The sequence below is a fragment of the Panicum virgatum genome, chromosome 9K, assembly GCF_016808335.1.
Source record: "Panicum virgatum strain AP13 chromosome 9K, P.virgatum_v5, whole genome shotgun sequence".
NCBI lineage: Eukaryota > Viridiplantae > Streptophyta > Magnoliopsida > Poales > Poaceae > Panicum > Panicum virgatum.
The window spans coordinates 4,071,856-4,091,320 of NC_053144.1; the positions used below are offsets into that span (position 1 = coordinate 4,071,856).

At 43.7% G+C, this 19,465-nt stretch overlaps 2 protein-coding genes and 1 long non-coding RNA gene across 5 annotated transcripts; 2 read left to right on the forward strand and 1 right to left on the reverse strand.

The window, feature by feature from the left end:
• The first annotated feature begins 6,301 nt into the window (after window positions 1-6,301).
• LOC120649460 (bZIP transcription factor RISBZ2-like) lies at window positions 6,302-10,018 on the forward strand. The gene is made up of 6 exons (XM_039926257.1): window positions 6,302-6,910; window positions 7,784-7,877; window positions 8,383-8,566; window positions 8,990-9,065; window positions 9,149-9,274; window positions 9,475-10,018. The coding sequence occupies exons 1-6, from the start codon at window positions 6,527-6,529 to the stop codon at window positions 9,835-9,837; spliced, it is 1,227 nt and encodes a 408-aa protein (XP_039782191.1). The 5' UTR covers window positions 6,302-6,526; the 3' UTR covers window positions 9,838-10,018.
• A 951-nt stretch (window positions 10,019-10,969) lies between these two features.
• On the forward strand, window positions 10,970-13,190 carry LOC120649463. Its single transcript, XR_005665265.1, has 4 exons — window positions 10,970-11,413; window positions 11,519-12,049; window positions 12,448-12,605; window positions 12,888-13,190. It is a non-coding gene; the product is annotated as an uncharacterized LOC120649463 (long non-coding RNA).
• Window positions 12,779-19,067, reverse strand: LOC120649462 (guanylate-binding protein 4-like). Of its 3 annotated transcripts, XM_039926258.1 has the most exons (17): window positions 18,612-19,065; window positions 17,370-17,472; window positions 17,172-17,241; window positions 17,042-17,080; window positions 16,812-16,929; window positions 16,671-16,728; window positions 16,534-16,598; window positions 16,423-16,429; window positions 16,277-16,337; window positions 15,672-15,731; window positions 15,542-15,561; window positions 15,391-15,456; window positions 15,059-15,226; window positions 14,721-14,978; window positions 14,173-14,385; window positions 13,415-13,686; window positions 12,779-13,335 (listed from the first exon to the last, which is right to left on the reverse strand). In XM_039926258.1, the coding sequence occupies exons 1-17, from the start codon at window positions 18,725-18,727 to the stop codon at window positions 13,191-13,193; spliced, it is 1,839 nt and encodes a 612-aa protein (XP_039782192.1). In that variant the 5' UTR covers window positions 18,728-19,065; the 3' UTR covers window positions 12,779-13,190. The 3 variants fall into 3 exon arrangements, 1 of the variants encoding a protein (XP_039782192.1); XR_005665264.1 differs by lacking the exon at window positions 12,779-13,335 and having other exon boundaries at window positions 13,661-13,686; window positions 14,173-14,400; window positions 18,612-19,067; XR_005665263.1 differs by lacking the exon at window positions 12,779-13,335 and having other exon boundaries at window positions 13,661-13,686; window positions 14,173-14,252; window positions 18,612-19,066.
• Window positions 19,068-19,465: the final 398 nt, after the last annotated feature.

Consider the following 19,465-nt stretch of genomic DNA (forward strand, 5'->3'; position numbering starts at 1 on the left):
TGCACAATCCTTAACGGACCAACGCATTTGCAAACGCGATTTTTGTGGTCAAGTCTTTAAAAAAATAGGTTTTTAAGGTTTGTTGTCCTCTCTGAAGTATGCTTTGCAGCTCTGATACCAGCTGTGGCAGCCCCGCCTAAATTAATCCGGCTTAAGTGCGCTAACCATCACCGAAACGGCAACCAGGGTTAACACGCACTTAAAACGGAGTAATCCGGCAGTGCTGCCGGGTAAAATCCCGATTAAACCACTTGAAACAGGATCGACAAAGCAGTCCAGAGAATGTAACATTCCACAAATTTTACAGTACAGAGTATGAAACTAATTGTTATTATTACAAACCGAGTTTAAATTTATAAAAGTACAACAGAGTTCAAGTTTGACGAAAAACGAACAATAGTCTAGCGTCGAAACCAGACGTCATGATGAAGTCCGTACATGACGTCAACCGTAACCTCCGATGTACCACCTGAAAAACAAAGCCACAAGTAAGGCTGAGTATACTAATATCAACAAGACTTACCCGACTAAGGGTATACTTAGCCCTTAATCTAGACATGCAAGGCTTTTGTCTTGAGGGGTTTGTTTTCCCGAAAAGCAGCAAAGAGTATATCCTTAATTGCATATTTTAGCTTTCAGGTTCTAGTTCAATTAACCATTCTAGGTGAACATCTATCCAATAGCGTACATGGTGAAAACAATTATTTTTTATCATCCAACCAGCCAAATTCATCATCATCTTCTTCTTCCACTTCTTACTTTATGTGGCAAAATGGTTAAGCAGTCTCATTATCCGTGAGCGGCGGAACGATTCGAATCGATTTTGTTAACCTGGCCAGGCAGACCTAAACACACGTCACGTGGTTACTCCCAGAGTCACACGTGCAACTTTTTCCTTCAATTCCCGCTTCACGGAACAGGCCCACCGCCCTCGACTACAAAGCCCGGCTCTGCACCCGTCATCCCAGATGAGACCAAAGTCAAGACAGTGGGGAGGTATGTTCCGGCCTCGGTTCAATCCAGTACTTAAGTTTACCGATTACCATATTCTCGGCATGTGTCTAGTACGTTCAAACGCTTAACCACCACTACCACACACTGCGGCCTTAGCATTTTCTGCACTAAACAGACGGGGTCTCATCCAGAAACATAGCACCCTGACCCCGCCCGTAGACCTTATATTCTGCAGTATGTAGTAGAGAACCTATCATCTCGCGAGCAGCAGGAAACCACTCGGCTTTTACCGGTCCTAATTAGCAGGGCATCTACTCGCACTTAACTTCTAGTAACTAGTACCTGGGTACCTAGGATCATGCATCTAAGGTTCCGGTCAACTCCTATAAACGTAAATGCACAGATACATAATAGGAATATAATTTGAATAGCATTTAAAATACTGGGATTAATGCATCGGGGCTTGCCTGGGATTAACACTAGGTCAGTGTTAGTTAAAGGATAGTTGCTCGGCGAGCATCTTCCTTTGGTCGTGCACATCGGGATCCATCCGTCCATCTTCTAGACGTGTCCACCATTCACCGTCTTCTGGCTCGGCAACAACGTCACATCCTTCACGTGGTTCATCTATCATACCTAAATGAAATGCAACAATGCATATGTATGAATGCAAAGTTCCGAGTTGTTTAGCGATTTAGGTGTTATTATTTTTTCTTCACGATAAAGTTGTAGTCCAACATAAAGTGAGTTGGTAGGGGAAACTTGTCAATTAATATTTCCTGGGCAGTCATTTATAGAGTAGTTATTTAACACAATTTAGTTCATAAAAGAACGGGGTGGGTTTCAAAATCTTACTAACTCATGTAACACCAGCACCTTAACAAAGACTAGTCCACCAGTGTGTAATCCAACAATAAAGTTCCTCCTAACTAAAGGTTAAATTGTATAGGTGAAATAGTGCAAGTAATGGTAGTGAAAATTTAACTGAACGTTGACTATCCTAAGACGAGATTACTATAATTTTTTTTCAGATTTAAAAGATCAGTACACAAGACATGGAAAAAGATAAAACAAGTGATAGCTACATTAATCAAGTTTAAATTATACAAGCAATTATACTGGGTTTCAGGGGCTCAAACTTTACTGTCATGATTATGTACTCAAGGAAAAGCTCTAGTAAAGAAAATATGAGATTTTTCCAATGAAGGAAACCAGGGTTTTTGATTTACAAAGTTTATTCATGAATAAATCAAAAGTACTAGTTATACATTATTAAAAATTCCGAAAAAATTTCTATAGCATCTAGAAACAAAGGTAAGGCTGTTGTAAAAATGTTAGCTCCAGAAAAATAGTATCGAAACCTGTGGATTTAATTCTATTTAACATAGGCTTAAACCAAGATCTAATGAAACCTATAGCTATATTTGTCAAAATGTCGTCAAATTTTTATAGTAAGCTATTCATCTAGGGTTTAGCACACTGTCCAAAAGTCAGCTAAAGATCGTGGGTATAACTTGAGATACATACAAATGTGGATAAAAATAATATTTAATATAGAGATAAAACTATTGGTCAAATTCAAAAGTGGATGTAACAAAAGTTGTAGATCTAGGTGCAAGGATTTCAGAACAGTTGAGTTTGTATTTTTCCAATTTTTATATGAATTTATATTTATTTTAGAAGTTTGCTGTTTTTGAAAACAAAAAGGAAATAAAGATTCGCGGCTAGGCCCCTGGAAAAATTGAAAGCCTTGCAGAAAGGCCCTTGGCCGGAGGGAGGGAACAGAGGAGGGCGACAGGGGGGGCGCCGGCCGGTTTCCGGCGACTAGGCTCACCGGCGGCGAGGGGCCCGGGGTAGGGGGGGTAGAGGAGGCCTAGAGCTACCTCTGGGTGGTTTCGGCGCGGCTCCGGGTGGCCTGTGGCGGCGGTGCCGCGTGCTCCGGCGGTCAGCGGCGGGCCTGTGCCGCGGCGGCGCCACTCCGGCAAGGGGGAAGCGGCGAGGCTTGGCCGATGAGGACCAGGGCGACGAGGGCGAGCTGCTTGTGGGGTCGGTTTAGGCCGACGAGGACCGCGGTGGGGGCTCCGCGGGAGCAGGCGGCCCGGCGGCGGCGCTCTGATGGCCCTGGGCGGCGGCGAGTGGGTCGGGGAGCATCGATGGAATGTGAGGAAGGGGTCTGTGTCCACGATTTGGGCTGAGGAGGGGCGGAGATGGTGGTTCCGCGGCGAGGTAGGGGCGGCGGCGGTGGCCATGGCGTTCGGCGGCGCTCGGGGTGAGGGGCGAGCTCGATTCGGCTCGGAGCTGGGAAGAGAGTGGAGAGGGAGGTCAGGAACATGCGCTGCGCGAGCTCAAGGGGGAGGAGAGGGCCGAGGGCGCAGGGAGATGGAGAAGGGGCGCACGGCACGGCACGGCGCGTCGTCGCCGTGGCGCTTCGAGCGGCCGGCCTCGGCGTGCGCGCAGGGAGACGGCGCCACGTGGCGGGGTTGAGAAGCGTCGGGGAGGATCCGGGAGCGAGGAGGCGAGTTTGGCCGGGGAGGGCGGCGCGTGGCCGTCGGCGAGATGGAGACGAACGGCGAGGCGACGGCGTTGCGACAGGGAAGGAGGAGATGGTGGTGATGGCAATATCGTAAATAAAATGAAGTTAAAAAATTCTAGATTGTAAACTAAATTTTTCTCCCTATTCCAAAGGTCAAGTGAAAAACTTTTAAATACGAAAGTTGTTCAAAACTTCAAATACTACAACTTTCATTTCAGACACGAATTCATTGGAAGCTCAATTTGAAAGATAAAATTTGAAACTTGAGTGCATTTGAAAATGTCCAATACACTTTGAAATTCAAATTTTTCTCCCATTTTCGTGTGGCAACTCAAAAAACTTTGAACACAAAAGTTGTTCGTTATTTAAAACTCTACAACTTTAGTTTTAGGCAAAAGCTTTGATTTGAAGAACTTTGAAGAACTCGTTTTTTAAAACTCCAATACACTTCGAAATTCATTTTTAAAACTCGTTTGTGTCAATTTGAAAGATATTTTAAACATTTAAAAACTTTGATATGAAGAACTCGTCATTTCATGTGTAAAATTTTATTTTCTCCCATTGACATCAACTAGACTTTGGTTTACCATGATGTAAGTGATATGTCAATTCAATTTCAGATGCAAACTTGCATCATTTTAAAATTTATTTAAGTTTTCTCATCTGAGTTCAAATACACATAAACACACATACATAGAGACATTCATGCATACATGTGCATTCATTTCAATGCTTCTTGGTTAATGATGCATGATGACATGTTTAACATTTCTTGCTTAGCATTTTAAAACTCTGGGATGTCACAGTGTTGTTTGGTGCTTCTGTCGTGCTGGAACTCTATTCCTGCCTATTTTTTTGAAAAGGTTATTCCTGCCTATGGAATTCTAAACAGAATAAAGGCGGTGGTAGTTCATTAATTGACTGAAGTATAAGATTGTGATATTTTATCATGGTTTTGAGGGAAAGTATTTTAAAATTTTATATGCTGATCCTTTTTGTCTGAAAGATGGAATATTGGAATGAGGCTGCCCTGATTCTTGAGAGGATAGGAATAAGAGTGGATAAGGTCGTGCTGATTTATATGGCTGGCTTGTGATTTGAACCCCGCATTTGATGTCCACGGATGAGGCAGCATAATGGGCTGCGCTGAAAATGGCATTGCCTTCAGAGTATGTCTCTTACTCTCTTCTGGAAGAATATTAGGGGCAGAGAATGATCCCAATGGTCCCAGATGTTGAGTTTTTGGATAACGGAGAGTCAATTCAAGCCTCTTTCTGTTTCGGTACCTTTTTAATCTCTATTTATTGTCAATTCAGTCCCGGATGCTGAGTTCCAAATTCAGTCTCGGACGTTGCCACCTTTTTAGTCTAGACTATTGAAGCCTTTCTGGTTCTTATCATGATACTTAACATGTTGATGAATCGATTATGTATGTATTGTAGCTTGCCATGGTGGCAACGGTATGAAAGAGAAGCACATCTGGTTGTGAAGAAGCGGTGTTGATATTGAACTTCCCATGTACAGGTAGCTGCGGATGACTTGTGCTCCCTGCATTTGTGCAGCAATGCAAGTGCGCAGCTAAGCTAGATGGCGCTCCTGCTGAGAGGGTCTAGGGCCCATGAAAAGTCAATTGCATGCGCCAAGACGCATTCAGGGAAGCGACGCTGCGCAATCTTCTCACGTTCAAGTAGATCCAAAACTCCGCCTATAAAGGGAGAGGGAAAAAAAAAAGGATGGTGAACAGCTAGGATCATCATGTGAGTTTGACTCTGGCTTTTTTCTTGGATTATCTTTCTTGTAGACATCATATAAAGAGAAACCGGATACAAATTTTCCTTGGGTTAGTATCAAAACATACGGCTACAAAAGTGGCACATGTTTGGGCAGGCACTCAAGAAGCTTTTACACGAAAGAACTGGGAAATATCGAATACTTTTTTTCATAAAAAATAAACCGATGAATCTAGCAGAGAATCAAATTTCTTTTCGGTAGGTGTAGCCTAACTTTTTTTTGCAATGAACAAAAGCTCCCCTGATCGAAAAACGAATGCTTAGATTATTAAATAGTAAAAATGCATCGATAATAAGCATTTAATTTTCCACATTGATCTGATGTCGAGACTCCAACCAATGAGAAGAAAAAAAAACAGAGGGCCTGGCCGCGAGCAAATGCGAGTCTTTTCCTTGGAAAGAATTCAATGGCCTCGGCTTTTTGGATGAGACTGAGATCTCTATCAGGCAATAACAAGGATATCCCTCCATCCGGAAACGGGAAAGGGCCCATCTCAGAATCTGCACTTTGGTCATGTCAAGTAGTGCTGCAGAAAAGGGGGATAAGCTTCGACCACGTTGTAATCGAGCGTGTCCACGTCACCTCATGATCGGCCCTGATTCGTGTAATCGACGCCATGTCACCATCGCAGGATATAAGCCGAGCTGAAATTTAGGTGCCGACTTCTCCTCCTTTAAACCCTGCTGATGATCATGCAAAGCTGCACGCACATCGTGTCAAAAAAATGTGTTAAGACTTGATAATAAGAGGAAAATGGTAAGTTTTTTTTTCCATAAACCGTCGAGCTGCATTGACAAGATAAGCGTTACTCTGTAGTTGTTTGATTTTTTATTCATCTTTAAGCCAAATTCCCAAATAAAAATTACAGTATTCTTAAGAGGATAATAGGTTTTACGGATTCCTATTTTCACGTGAAGATAAACCCGAATTACCCGTATAAAGTGTATGTGTAAGAAAAATCAAACATGTCCCAGGAAAGCTGAAACGGAACCCACACCTTCTGCAAGTAAAACTGGCGGGCGCGGGGAGGTGTGAAGCCGTCTGTGCTGCCTCATTTACAGCCACCGTCCAACTCCAACCCATCATCCTCTCTTCTTCCCCTCTTCCCTTCCATTTCTCTCCTCTTCCACCAAACCCAACCAGAGGAATTCCCCAAAAAATTTCCAGAGACCAAACCCTCGAATCCTCCGAGCCCTCGAGAATCAGCCCGAATTTCCTCTCCGCTGCGTCGCGATCCGGCTTGATCCCATGGAGCGCGTCTTCTCCGTGGAGGAGATCCCCAACCCCTACTGGGCCCCGCCGCAGCCCCAAGTGGCGGCAACCGGCGCTGTTGCTGCGCCAGGAGGCGGTGGCGGAGGAGGAGCAGGGGGAGCGGGGGACGCGGCGGGCGCGATGAACCGGTGCTCGTCGGAGTGGTACTTCCAGAAGTTCCTGGAGGAGGCCGTGCTCGACAGCCCGGGGCCCGTGGCGGGCGTGGGGAGGGGCGGCGGTGGAGGTGGAGTTGAGGCGGCGGAGAGCAAGCCGCTGGGGGTCGCGGCGGCGGCCTCGAGCGCGGTTGTTGACCCGGTGGAGTACAACGCGATGCTGAAGCAGAAGCTGGAGAAGGACTTAGCTGCCGTCGCCATGTGGAGGGTATGACTTACGAGCGCTTGCCTTTAGCTGCAGCTCACCTGCAATGCTGTTTGATCGAATGGTTGGGGCGCATAGTAGCTTGTTTTGTGTTCATATGTGATCAGTCTACGGTGTGAGTACGACTAGTGCTGCAATGTTCCGCTTAGTTTTTTTAGTGATCTGTAGAGGACACGAAACGGCTGGTGCATAGTTCCATATCTAGACCTTTACAATTGCGATAAGATGGTGGCGGAACCGTGTAAATATTCCTAGTGATTATGTGTTTTTAGGACTGATGAAATCCATGTGTTTATGGGACTAGATTCAGGGGCGTAGCCACGGGGAGGACGCGCAGGGGCCTGCCCCCCCCCCCCCCCTATGATATGAAATTTTGCACTACAAATTTTGAATTTGATCAAACTATTAGATAAATTAGCACTGTTGCCCCCCCCCCCCCCACTGTAATGGAAAAAATGTATTCCTGGCTACGCCCCTAGGTTGTTTGCCTAGATCCGATATTTTGTTGCAAGTTGATGGTTCCTGTCATTTCGTGTGTGTGTGTTATAAAAGCGATTATGTTGTTGTGTTGTAGGGCGTAGGTGATTGTGCATTGGTTGAGTACGTGAGTAGTATCAGCTTGGTTTGTCTCCTATACGTTATTGTCGTTTCCTTGATAAGTGAATTTATATATTGGAATTATACGAGCCTGGCTTGTCGGATGTTATAGCTACTGGATATGTTGACCAGAATATGTGCACTGAGTTATCTTTCCCCAACATCTGTAAGCCATTCCCTAGGATTAAGTGCTATAGTAAAAGGTTGATGAAAACCCACCTTGCACTTCTCCCAGCGTGCATTTATTTGCAGTATTCCCATACCATTTTTTTTCCACAGGTCTCTGGTGCGACGCCTCCAGAACGTTCTGCAGCTGGTTCGTCCTTGCCAAATGTGGATGTTTCACATGCAGTCGCCTTTAAACCCATTGGAGGTACTCATCCTCTTGCCACATCTTCAAACTAATTACAAAACTTGGCACAGCTTCAAACTAATCATGAAACTTGGCTACAATGAGTTAGGATTCCATGCTCCACACTAGCATAATAGATTTTAAATCTTCAGTTCCTTATAAGCACCATATTTTCTTTACATTCTTAACAAAGGATAAAGGTTGTTTTTCTTAAGATTTTTTTTACTTTTATCTTAATATTGTTACCTTCCTTCCTAGCATACATGTTCGTGGGTGCCTTAGTTGACCATGGTGAACTTAAAACTCAATTATGACACCCTGTTACGATTGGTAAGGCCTGTATTGCTGTATCCTTATAGCATATCCAGTACTATGCGAGGATAGGCAGTTTGCTACAGCCTACAGAATTGGTCCAAGTAGCTGAAATTGTGATTTCACAGACATCATGCTATTTTATTTTAGTGAATCCTGCACAAACTGCAAATGCTAGTCTTTTTACTTATATGACATCTGGCTGAATGGCCAGTTGAAAACAAGCTAGCTGTCGCTCCAGTTGGGGGATCAGGTCCACAGGTGGTACAAAATTCTGATATCCTATTTAAGCAAACCACTAGTTCTTCCTCACGAGAGCAATCAGACGATGATGACATGGAAGGAGAAGCTGAGACTACTGGAAATGCAAACCCTGTTCAACAGAGGCTGCAGAGAAGGTTCTTTTTTTTGCTTGATTTAAAATGTATATGCATCATTAGTTTACTTTATGGTATACATTAACAAATGCCACAGCAATTATAATTTGTATCACCGTTTTTTTCTTATATGCTCTAGTTTTACTTAGTGACCGATTCTCAAGCAGAGTAGTCTACTTATTTTTTATGCTGCCAATAATTTAGCCTCCCTGTCAAAACTTGTTGCCTTAGTGCCACAGCCAGATACATTTGCTCACAGCCTATAAAGGTATGGTGAACTACGCAATAGAGTTGACAACATCCATGTCTCTATCAATGGTATCAGAAGATTCTGTTTAATTCGTGATTGCACCTTGTGATTTACTAGTTTAATTCGTTTATTCTGCTGATGATGTCTTGCATGCGATTCCTGGAGATGATGCCAGTTTTCCTGATTGTTTATAGGAAGCAGTCCAACCGAGAATCAGCTAGGCGTTCAAGAAGCAGAAAGGCAGCTCACTTGAATGAACTGGAGGCACAGGTCTGATGGGTTATGCCATTATTTTTACTTGTAAATGTCCAAGAATTCTTCTAGTGAGTTGAGTTTTGGATGCCCTGTTACAGGTAGCACAGCTAAGAGTTGAAAACTCTTCACTGTTAAGGCGCCTTGCAGATGTTAATCAGAAGTTTAATGAGGCTGCTGTTGACAATAGGGTGCTAAAGGCAGACGTTGGAACCTTAAGAGCAAAGGTATGTTATTTTGTTTACGCTTTTTGAGGCCTGTATATGTTGAATTGGGCACTTTGGGTTGTTTCAAATACTTGCAATAGGTGAATCATGGACCCTAGATTTTAGAGGATCCATTGTTGTTGTATCGTACAGACCCTCCAAACATAATTGGATGGTATATGGTCATTCTGGTTGAATGTGGGAATGCATCATGTTTGCAGGTGAAGATGGCAGAGGACTCGGTGAAGCGGGTGACAGGCATGAACGCTTTGTTCCCTGCCGGATCTGATATGTCATCCCTCAGCCTGCCGTTCAACGGCTCCCCATCTGACTCCACCTCCGACGCTGCTGTCCCCATCCAAGATGACCCGAACAGTTACTTTGCTAGTCCAAGTGAGATTGGAGGTAACAACGGTTACATGCCAGAGATGGCTTCCTCGGCTCAAGAGGATGACGATTTTGTCAACGCAGCCCTGGCTGCTGGCAAGATGGACAGAACAGCCTCACTGCAGCGGGTGGCGAGCCTGGAGCACCTCCAGAAGAGGATGTGCGGAGGGCCAGCTTCATCTGGGTCAACCTCCTAGACGTATGCTCCATTGGGATAATTTGACAATTTCAACATACATTGTAGTGGACATTGATGTTGATTTGTTCGTTGTGGACATATATGGTCAACTGGTCATTGACTTATTGTACTCATGCTGCTGCTGTTCTTGAAACGCAATAGTGTTTGCCATGCTCGGTCATGTGGACTTTGCTTCGCAAGTTCAGTTTTGACCCAACCGCAGGTTACATGCTGTTCTTTTTGTAAGTATAGTTATTCCAAGCCTAACGTCCCAAAGAGAAATAATCGATGGCCACTTGGCCCATTAGCCACCACCAAAGGTTCAAATTGAAGCACAAAGCTGGGACCCACATTGCAAATCAAAGCTCCTAAGGCCGTGTTTAGTTTGCGAAAATGTTTGAATTTTGGTCGTAGTTATTTGACAATTAATGTCCAACAATGGACTAATTAGGCTTAAAAAATTCATCTTGTATAGAAGTAGGGCTGGAAACGAGGCGAGCTGAGCTCGGCTCGGCTCGGTTCGGTTCGGCAAGTGAACGAGCCGAGCTCGGCTCGGCTCGCTATTTTTGCGAGCCAGAAAATCAGGCTCGGCTCGGCTCGGTGGAGGCTCGCGAGCCGGCTCGCGAGCCACACTAAACAATGTGAACTAAACTCAAAATAAATTAATTTACTTTTTTTGAATGATAACAATAATTATGTGGCATATATTTCTTATGTACATACAAATTGCTATGTTATGTGTATAAATATTAATTTATACCACTAATGATGAAGAATTAATTCATCAATCATCGTGAAATTATTCTTAAACTGTATTGGGTCGAGCTCGCGAGCCTGAACGAGCCGGCTCGGCTCGGCTCGCTATTTTTGCGAGCCAAAAAATCTGGCTGGCTCGGCTCGTTTGAGGCTCGCGAGCTGCTCTGAGCCGAGCCGAGCCGTTCCGAGCCCGAGCCGAGCTACGAGCCACGAGCTATTTTTCCAACCCTATATAGAAGAGTTATACTATGTATTTTTTTTGGGGAACTAACAGGGCCTAACCAAAAAGACTAGCATACAGATGACGTCACCAACTATACAATCTCTAAAAGACGAAACTTGACCCTGGATTAGGCCTCTCATTGGGCCACGTCGCCTGCAAATTTCAGTCGTCGGATCATCCATGGATGGCTTGGATCGCGGAAGACCAAGGGCCACGGCTCCGGCTTCACGAGACATCGGACCTCCCCGCTGCTCCCCTCCGCAGGCTGTAGCCAACGCCGATACCCATTCTCCTCCCGTGCTCCTCGCGTGGCTCTCCTCCGGCGACCTGGAATCGGTTCGAGCGGCTACGCTGGGTGTTCAAGGCTTGGTGTGAAGGGCAGAGAGGGGAGCTTGTGGAGAGGGCTTGCTGACGATGTGCAGCCTGACCTTCGATGCTGCTCCTCTGCTCCTCCCCACCCCTCCACTCACCGCTGTCACGGACGTACTCCTCACCTCCGCTGCCTCACCTGTCCTGTCCCGTCCCGTCCCGTCTGTGCAAGAGCAAAAGTCGATGGCACGGCTTGAAGAGGAGGAGCACCAGCAAAAGCAGAGGTGGGCACAGCCGAAGCTCATCGGTGAGCAAGTGCTTGAGATTGCTCTTGCAACAGAAGCCAGAGGTGTCGTGTTTTCTCTATCCCCGAGCTCCCAGACTTATGATATCTCTGATTCTTGCACGGCAGTAGCGGCAGCGACGACGCGGCATGCGTAGCGAGAGGTTCCTCCAGGCGTCAGTAGCGGATGCGGCGGCGGCAACTTGGAGTGGCTCTAGGCCATCTCATGAGCTCCATGTCTGATGCTAGCTGCTCCGTGTATTCTACATACCCAATCGATTTTTGTTTTTTTTCCTTTTATGTGTTAATGTTCATGCATATCAGCTGTTCGATGAAATAGCTAAAGGTATCCAACTCGCATTTTTTACCTCACTTTGATTGGATTCCATTTTTCCATCAATCTTTGACTTTGCTTTCTTGCAAATTATATATACTGCTACAACAGATGCTCTGTAATTTACACAATGTTCAAATATTTCTGACTCCAAAACAACGAAATAATTGCACTTTAAAACTTTCTAATGTTGGAGTTCATTTGACAAGATGAATTGTTAATTGTGTGTCAAAATAATTTGAGCCTCACCAATTATTACTGCAGATAGCCATTATAAGGAAAAAATCTACTGCTGCTACAATGATGTATGAACATGAGAAAGCAAGGTAAAACTTCTACAAAAAAAAATGACCCTCTATTCAAATTATTACTCTCCAATTACAGAGCATCATCAGTATTTCAGATTCCTGTTATTTCCTTTGCCTTATGTAATTATGTTGCATATAGCATATTGTTTGATGATCATGAACCAACTATGTTGAGCATATACGTGTGACTAATTTTTCATTTTATATTGAGCATATAATGCATAGTTCATTTTACTGCCATTTGTGATCTAACCCCTGATATATAACTGTTTTTTTTTCATTTGCTTTGGTAAATAATTACTACCTTGGTTAAAGCATAATTTTAGAAACTACTATGCAAGCTTTCAAACTTCTGTATACGCTATTTATTTTCTGTTGATTAATTTGCTCAAATTTATGGTTGACCCCTTCAACAGGCAGATGTTATTCTAAAGACACCCGTGCTAGGAAATGGCTGAGCAAACGAGGTCTTGCGGTTTTGTTGTTCTGAATAGCGGCAAGCTGTGTAATATGCTGGTTCACTCAACCAATATATTTAATATTACTTGGGAAATCTACTGCTGCTTCTAAAAAAGTATTCTTCATGCTTATCTTTGTCTTTTACTTGCTAAATAACATCTCCATTGCTTAAACATATCGTCACCACATCAACTATGATGAAGCAAGGGCGCAAAACGACCAAAATACACTGGTCATCTCAGCTAGGCGCGGCAACGGCCGCGCCAGAGTTTCTAGTAATACTATGAATTTCCAAACACCACAGATCACCACTTTCAACTCGTTACTGACTATCACAGTGCACTCTTACAATTTGGTGTATGATTTGTTAAGAACAAAATTCTTGTAACCATTGCAGTGGATGTAAACAATAATCAATGAATGGAGAGGTCGTAAGAACAGACTAGCTACAGAAGATGGATATTATATCCTGGTGTCTGAATTACAACAGAAGCTTGCGCAAGTGCCCCAAAGCCTGTAGTTTCACTGCCTCTCTTCATCGACCAAAAAGAATCGGAGATGCATTGGCAGAGCACTGTCAAACATGCCCATCCAACAGCACGGATAGATGATGCACAATGGGCAGTTTGCTTCTCTTCTATATAAGTTTATATTTTGTACCATTCTTCAAAAAGAAAAAAAAAACAATCATTTGATATCACTAGTCTGATCTTGGGCGAGTTGAGTTCTTGTATGAGTTCTTGTACACTGGTAGGATGGAACCCCTGCCCCGTTTCCTTCTACCACCAAAGCATCTCCAGTAAAGAATCCCAAATGACAGCATTATGACAATGGGGATACCCCATCTGTGCATGGAAAATTGCATGTTAGACAAAACTAGCGTAGTAGGACAATATACTCAACTGAGTGGAGTAAAGAGACTACCTGTCCAGATCAAGAATAGGGCTGTACACGATGGTCTCCCAGGAAGAAACAATGATGTGCCAAGCTGGATTGTAGTACAGCGACTCTGCTGACCAGAACATTCTCGTGTAGGTCTCTAGGAAGATAAACATCACCCAAGCAACAATTTCAAGTAAGAAGAACTTGATAACAAAGCGCCCGATGACCACCATGACCAAGGAGAAGGTCACCAACCAATTGAAAAGCTTGTTATTGTATTCTTTGATGAAAAGAGCACGAGCCTTGACAAGCATCTGAATGCAATACCATGTTGGAGTTCAGTCCACGCAAACCATAAAAATGTTTTAAAGAGTTGCATACTATAGACTAACCAGAAAAGGCAGAACTGCAGAAGATATTAACATGCAGAATAACTTCAAATGGATACAAAACTCCCTCCGCTCTGGAGGTACAACATATTATTCTTACTGTCTGTGCATCTTTTTATCATCTTATATGTTTATTTTTTTTTATTAAAAGAATCAGAAATGATCTTAGTACTGTTATCAGGTTGAACCAAGGCTGCCAATATGAAAGTAACCGAAATAACGAATTTCTTGAAATGTCAGATAACACTAAAAATTAGTAGCAGAGAAAAGGTCTAGTTTGTCTTTGACAACTAGGCTGTAAATATAAGCACGCAAAACATATGGCTAATGTTACGACAATCAAAATTCATGATTTCACACTTCCTCCTTGATGACTAACATGCAAACTATATTCAAAATTAGGAGGCAAACCTTTGACATTCTACGTTCATAGCTTTCTTTTGCAGGTCCAACGCATTCCCTTACAAAACTTTGGTTGCAGTGAGTAAAGCCTGCATTGAATTTTGCCATTGAAGGAAGTTTCAATACTTGAAGGTGATCCATCTTATCTTCACACTCAGAAAAGCGAGCTTCACAAAGCTTTGATGATTGATACTCATTAGCTAGAAGGAAATTTCTGTACACCTACAAAGTACATACCTGTAAGTATGTAAAACATATTATCTTCTAAAAGTGATAGAAGGTGAAAGTTAATTTCAAGGCATAAAGAGATGCCACAGAAAGTTTCAGCGGTGTTCCCTAATCTCCCATGGAAAGAATGAGAGGTGCCAACGGCTTTAAAAGAATTTTCAAACTGTACTAGTCGAATTATAATTTCAAGAACAAATAGAAACAAGAATGCATCATAAGACCGTTACAATACTATTGTCGTGCAATAAAAACATTTCAAGGCGGAATTCCTTTCTCAATGTGAAACACAACCTAAACATATCCAAATATTATATAGAGTATTAACGAACCTTTTTAATCTCGTCTTCAAGCTTGAGGACCGACTGAGCCGCATGATGTTTACCAAAGTGCTGCTTATCAAAGATAATTCTGGCTTCATCATTTGCCATCTCATGAACTTGCTGCAGTTTTTCTACAGGTACTGGTAGGCCTAAGCCATCCATTTTCTCCCTATACACCTTCAGACAGCGCTCAAGAATGGCTTTATTAAAAATTTCAACAAGGGATCCTGTTGATGGAATTTCACCTTTATTCAAAGCCTCTAGAATCTGAAACAAGAGGTAAGGTCACCAACAGTTCAAATGGATCAGATACATCTCAGCAATTACCAAATCTGAAAGTATTTTACCTGCTGCAGGAAAGACACAAAGTCCTTTCCGTTCAGAGTTTTCCCCTGCACGATTTTCGGTTTTATGATGGATGCAACCAGATGCTTTAATTGTTCGCGCCGTTTTACATATAACGGTTCAAGCTCTTTGTCCTCCATATCACATAATTTTGTTCTTTGCAGATGAGGCTGTATAAATAAAATCAATATCCATATGATTTATCGGCATACACAGTACAAACCAAAAGCATCGACATTTATCGGCACCATAGAAAATAAAAATGGTACCAACATTAAACACACTAAAGTTCTATTGCAGAGCAGTTGACAATTTAAATGATTAAGAAATGCACCTGAGGCAAGCTAAAAGCAGTGCTGTTGTCACCCATAACTGCCAAAGAATCTCTAATTTGATTGACCTAAAAGCACATAGAAAGCAAATATTATAGCAGAGTTTGGATCTAAATAGGTTAGCCCAACAGTATAGATTTCATGAACAATTACCTCATCGATATATTTGTCCCCTGCGGAAATATACACCAAAACAACACATCAATTCAACTAGACACGAGAGGTCGTTAGATGGTTTAATATCACTGAAATAAAACCAGCCAGTATGGCTGCTGGAACTAACCATTATCATTAGGCACCCGTTGGAGGGCTTCATTAACCATTTGCTGTACAGATTTTCCTTCTGTTTAAAATGTCAAAGAATCCACCATTAGAGAAAATTCACATATTTAGCACAAGTAAATATGGATACACTAGCACAGTCGCAAACAAAATAAAGCATATGAAATTGCACATTCACACAATTTTTTTTCCAATCGATAGCTAGGACATATAAGCAATTTCAGGAGTTAAGTCCATTTAACTTACAAATTGAGTTTTTACCAGTTCATAAAACAGCACAGTTATGGTGCAGAATAAAAACATGTTTGCTGTTTGCGACATGTGATCACACAACAACAGTAGTAGCAATAATTCCAGGTATCACAAGTAATTCATGGCACCATTTCTCTTACTTTCTGCAGCAGAATATTATAACACAAACTGAGACCCAAACAGAAGTGGTTACAAGCTACTCATATGTGATTGATTACATGCAGAGCAGATTACAGAACAATTTCCACAATTCAATCAAAGATGCTGGTTTAAAGGTCAAGCTTTTGCATTTCCAAACATATTGGAACTGTTCACGAACCATCTTAATAGAGAACCATTATAGAAGAAACTTACGGAGGAAATCTCTCTGGATAAGCCAGAGAAGCTTTGCAGGCTCAAAAGCCACATCTTGCCCCTGAGGAAACAATAAACACATTCCATAAAAAAAGCTGTCTGTATTCCTATTTTGCAGGCTCATATTCATGAAAATGGAGCGTTACCTTCACTCTGCAAAACACAGCACAGGGGGGAAAGAGAAGGAAAAAAAGTGCAGAAACGTTAGTGTTGAAGATTGAAATGAAAATAGAAGCCGCAAAAGAGAGATGGCAAACCTTCCATAGAATTCTTCAGCAATTTCAACAGCAAATGAAAGCCTAGAAATATCAGCTTCACGCACCTGCAATGCCATTACAATAAAATTAAACAGCCAATGAACAAACACACACTAGCAGAGTGAGAGAAACTGCACCGTCTCAGGAAGATTGTAGATAAGCACCGAACTTAAGACAGTTGCCAAAGCAAATATCCTACAATGGGGAAAAAGACTACAATGGTGAATTCTCCATCCTAGGAAAAGTAAAGCAGAAAGATGTCATTTCTAGGCACACACCTGTCATCATATACATTTGATTTCCCAACACTTTCAAATCCTTCTGTGTCTAGATAAAGGACAGAAACTTTGGAACCATCAACATCCATCTCAACAGGAGTACCCCAAATCCATATACCTGCAACAATAGGAAAACATGCAAGTATTGCTTTGCTTCATTATCTTTTCCATAAGAAAATAGACAAGATAGCAACAAGGCACAAGTCTAGAGAAATTGGGAATCACATCACCTTTGGTTTTAGTATCACGCATATGACCAACTCCAAAACCTGCATAATTAAGTTTGTCACATCCTCAAATAGTCCTAGTATGTATTTCAGTGAATCCATGTTTATAATACCATAAGCAGTGTCTAACTACCTTTATCACATGACAAGGAGAGAAGCTGGTTGAGGAGAAAAGATTTTCCAGATCGATAGGGACCAATGACCTGGGTTCACAAGCAGTCGATCATTTAGGTGTCAACATTGCAATAGGCAATCACTAAAATCTTCATTGGTCTTATTCAATAATCAATAACGTAAAATGACAAACAGTTTACAACTTATTCAAACTTACACCAACGACAGCAATAGGATTTTCAATCCTGCGAATTGCATCTAGACCTTGTTCTGAGAGACGAAGTTTAGTGTGTCCATGGTCTGGCTCCACTATTGGAAACCTGTAATTACATAGAGTCAATAGTTGATAGTAGGCTGACTCAATGATCTACTCCATTAAACGCTTCCTTGAGAATAATGTAAGTTAATGTTACATATTTCCAATCAAAAGTACAAGAGAATAGTAACAGACAGCTGAGGGGTGGGGGTGGGGGTGGGGGGTGAGGGGGTCAGCAGCAAGGTTCCATAACCATAAGAGTGCAGAAGCAAGTGGTCTCTCGCTCAATGACTCAAAACCACATACAAAAGTTTGCAGTGAGGTCTTATATGTGAGCTACTAACATTTAGAAATCTCGAAAGAAAGCCAAAACATTAACCACCCTTTGTTGTTCAGTACAATCCATAGGCTCAGACAATTCTACGTAAAGTTCGCGAATGTAAAAGTAGGAAACGATTCGCTCAGGAACTTTAACTAAAAAGCTACAAAACAAGCATATACTTGAAGTTTGAACACTGCATACTCATGACTCATTTATGATAGGAGGACGTTAACTCAATTGAAAGGTTGGGTACCTAGCAATGCTTGAAGCTACTCAAATTACAAGCTTATGTAAGAGCACCCAAAAAATATTCAAACAGCAACATTTCCAAAACAAGGGTACCACATCCAATGTGTCATTGTCCAGTCAAAGTAGTCCAAATTTCAACACTCCTTGCAAACTGAAACAATTGCGCCCCAAAAATAAACTTTGCTAACAAAATGGCAATAAAAAAACACCATTCCTCTTGGCCTGCTCCATTTACAAGGCATGAACTACCAACCACGTATTATTCCTCGACATCTCACCTAACCTGTTCTTCTATTAACTCCCGTCAAGTCGACATGAGAAACTCATGGAACAACATACAAGACGGCGGGATTGAGTTTGGGAGGTTAAAACGTTAACCAGAAATGTCCCAAATTGCATGCGATGTATGGCGAGCAGAGCGCTCCCGTTCCCTACGCTACACCACATCATCATCGCGTGGCATGCACGGCCCGGACGGCGCATGCTTCCACCGGTCAACGCACGAGCAATGCTCGCCCACAGACGCAACGCGACATTTGCGCAATCCAATGCGAAATCCCAACGCAAAGCAACGGGGAACGGCGGCAGCACCGACAGAGCAGACACGCGGAAGCAGAACCGAGAACACTTACGCGCGCTCGAGCTCGTCGGGATCGGGATCCCCCGCGGCGACTCCCGCGGCTGCCGCAACCGCGAGCAGCACCAGCGCCAGCGCGCGGATCCCCGGGGCCCGCCGCCCCCGCCCCATCCCCTGCGCCCCGCGGCCAATCACCTCCTCCTCGACCCGGATCTCCGCCCCGCGAGCGAAGGCGGCACCGTGAGCTCCCCAATGCGGCGAGAGGCAATGGCCGCCGCGGGCGCCGTCGCCGTCGCCTGGGCGCCGGGGGACGGCGAGCGGGATCCAGCAAGGGTTAGAGGCGGAGGAGGAGGCGGGCGAGCGCGGGATCTGGGCCTAGGGTTTTGGCGTGCGCGCGGAGTCGTTGTTGCTTCGGTGCGAGGGAATGAATGGGAAGAACTGGAGCCGGGACGACGAGGTCGGAACTCGGAAGGGGGAGAGGAAACTTTCGGACTTTCGGGGAAGGGAACGGGGAGGACGGAGGGGTGTTGATGTGAGCGGCGAGAGCTCCGCTTCCGTAATTAAGCGGGCAAATTGTTTAGCGGTTTATGACGTCGATTAATGTGGTTAATCGCGTCGATTAAATTTTCCAGGGCCCGCATGGCAGTGGGACTGGGCCGTGGGTTTGTGTCGTGGTGGACTGTTGGGAGCCACGACTTGGGGAGGTGGGGGGGCGCCCGGCGACTCGGCGAACAGCGAGCTCCCTGGGGATGGGAGAGAGGGCACGTTAGCGGGGCCCACATGGCGGTGGCTGACTGGTTGACTGATGATTGATGGAATCGTAGGGTCGTAGCGTCGGTCGCCCCCCGTGCACCGTCTGATGCTCAACAACCCGCGAGCGAAGGCAGCACCGTGAGCTCCCCAATGCGG

Bases quoted from the DNA above. Each gene is read 5' to 3' on its own strand.
- LOC120649460 (XM_039926257.1), top strand. From the start codon at position 6,527: ATGGAGCGCGTCTTCTCCGTGGAGGAGATCCCCAACCCCTACTGGGCC. The intron at 6,911-7,783 runs GTATGACTTACG...TTTTTTCCACAG, and splicing joins CTGCCGTCGCCATGTGGAGG to GTCTCTGGTGCGACGCCTCC. The intron at 9,066-9,148 runs GTCTGATGGGTT...GCCCTGTTACAG, and splicing joins TGAATGAACTGGAGGCACAG to GTAGCACAGCTAAGAGTTGA.
- LOC120649462 (XM_039926258.1), bottom strand. From the start codon at position 18,727: ATGGGGCGGGGGCGGCGGGCCCCGGGGATCCGCGCGCTGGCGCTGGTG. The intron at 16,729-16,811 runs GTGTGTGCCTAG...TCCCCATTGTAG, and splicing joins TCAAATGTATATGATGACAG to GATATTTGCTTTGGCAACTG. The intron at 15,562-15,671 runs GTTAGTTCCAGC...ATATTTCCGCAG, and splicing joins ACGGGTGCCTAATGATAATG to GGGACAAATATATCGATGAG.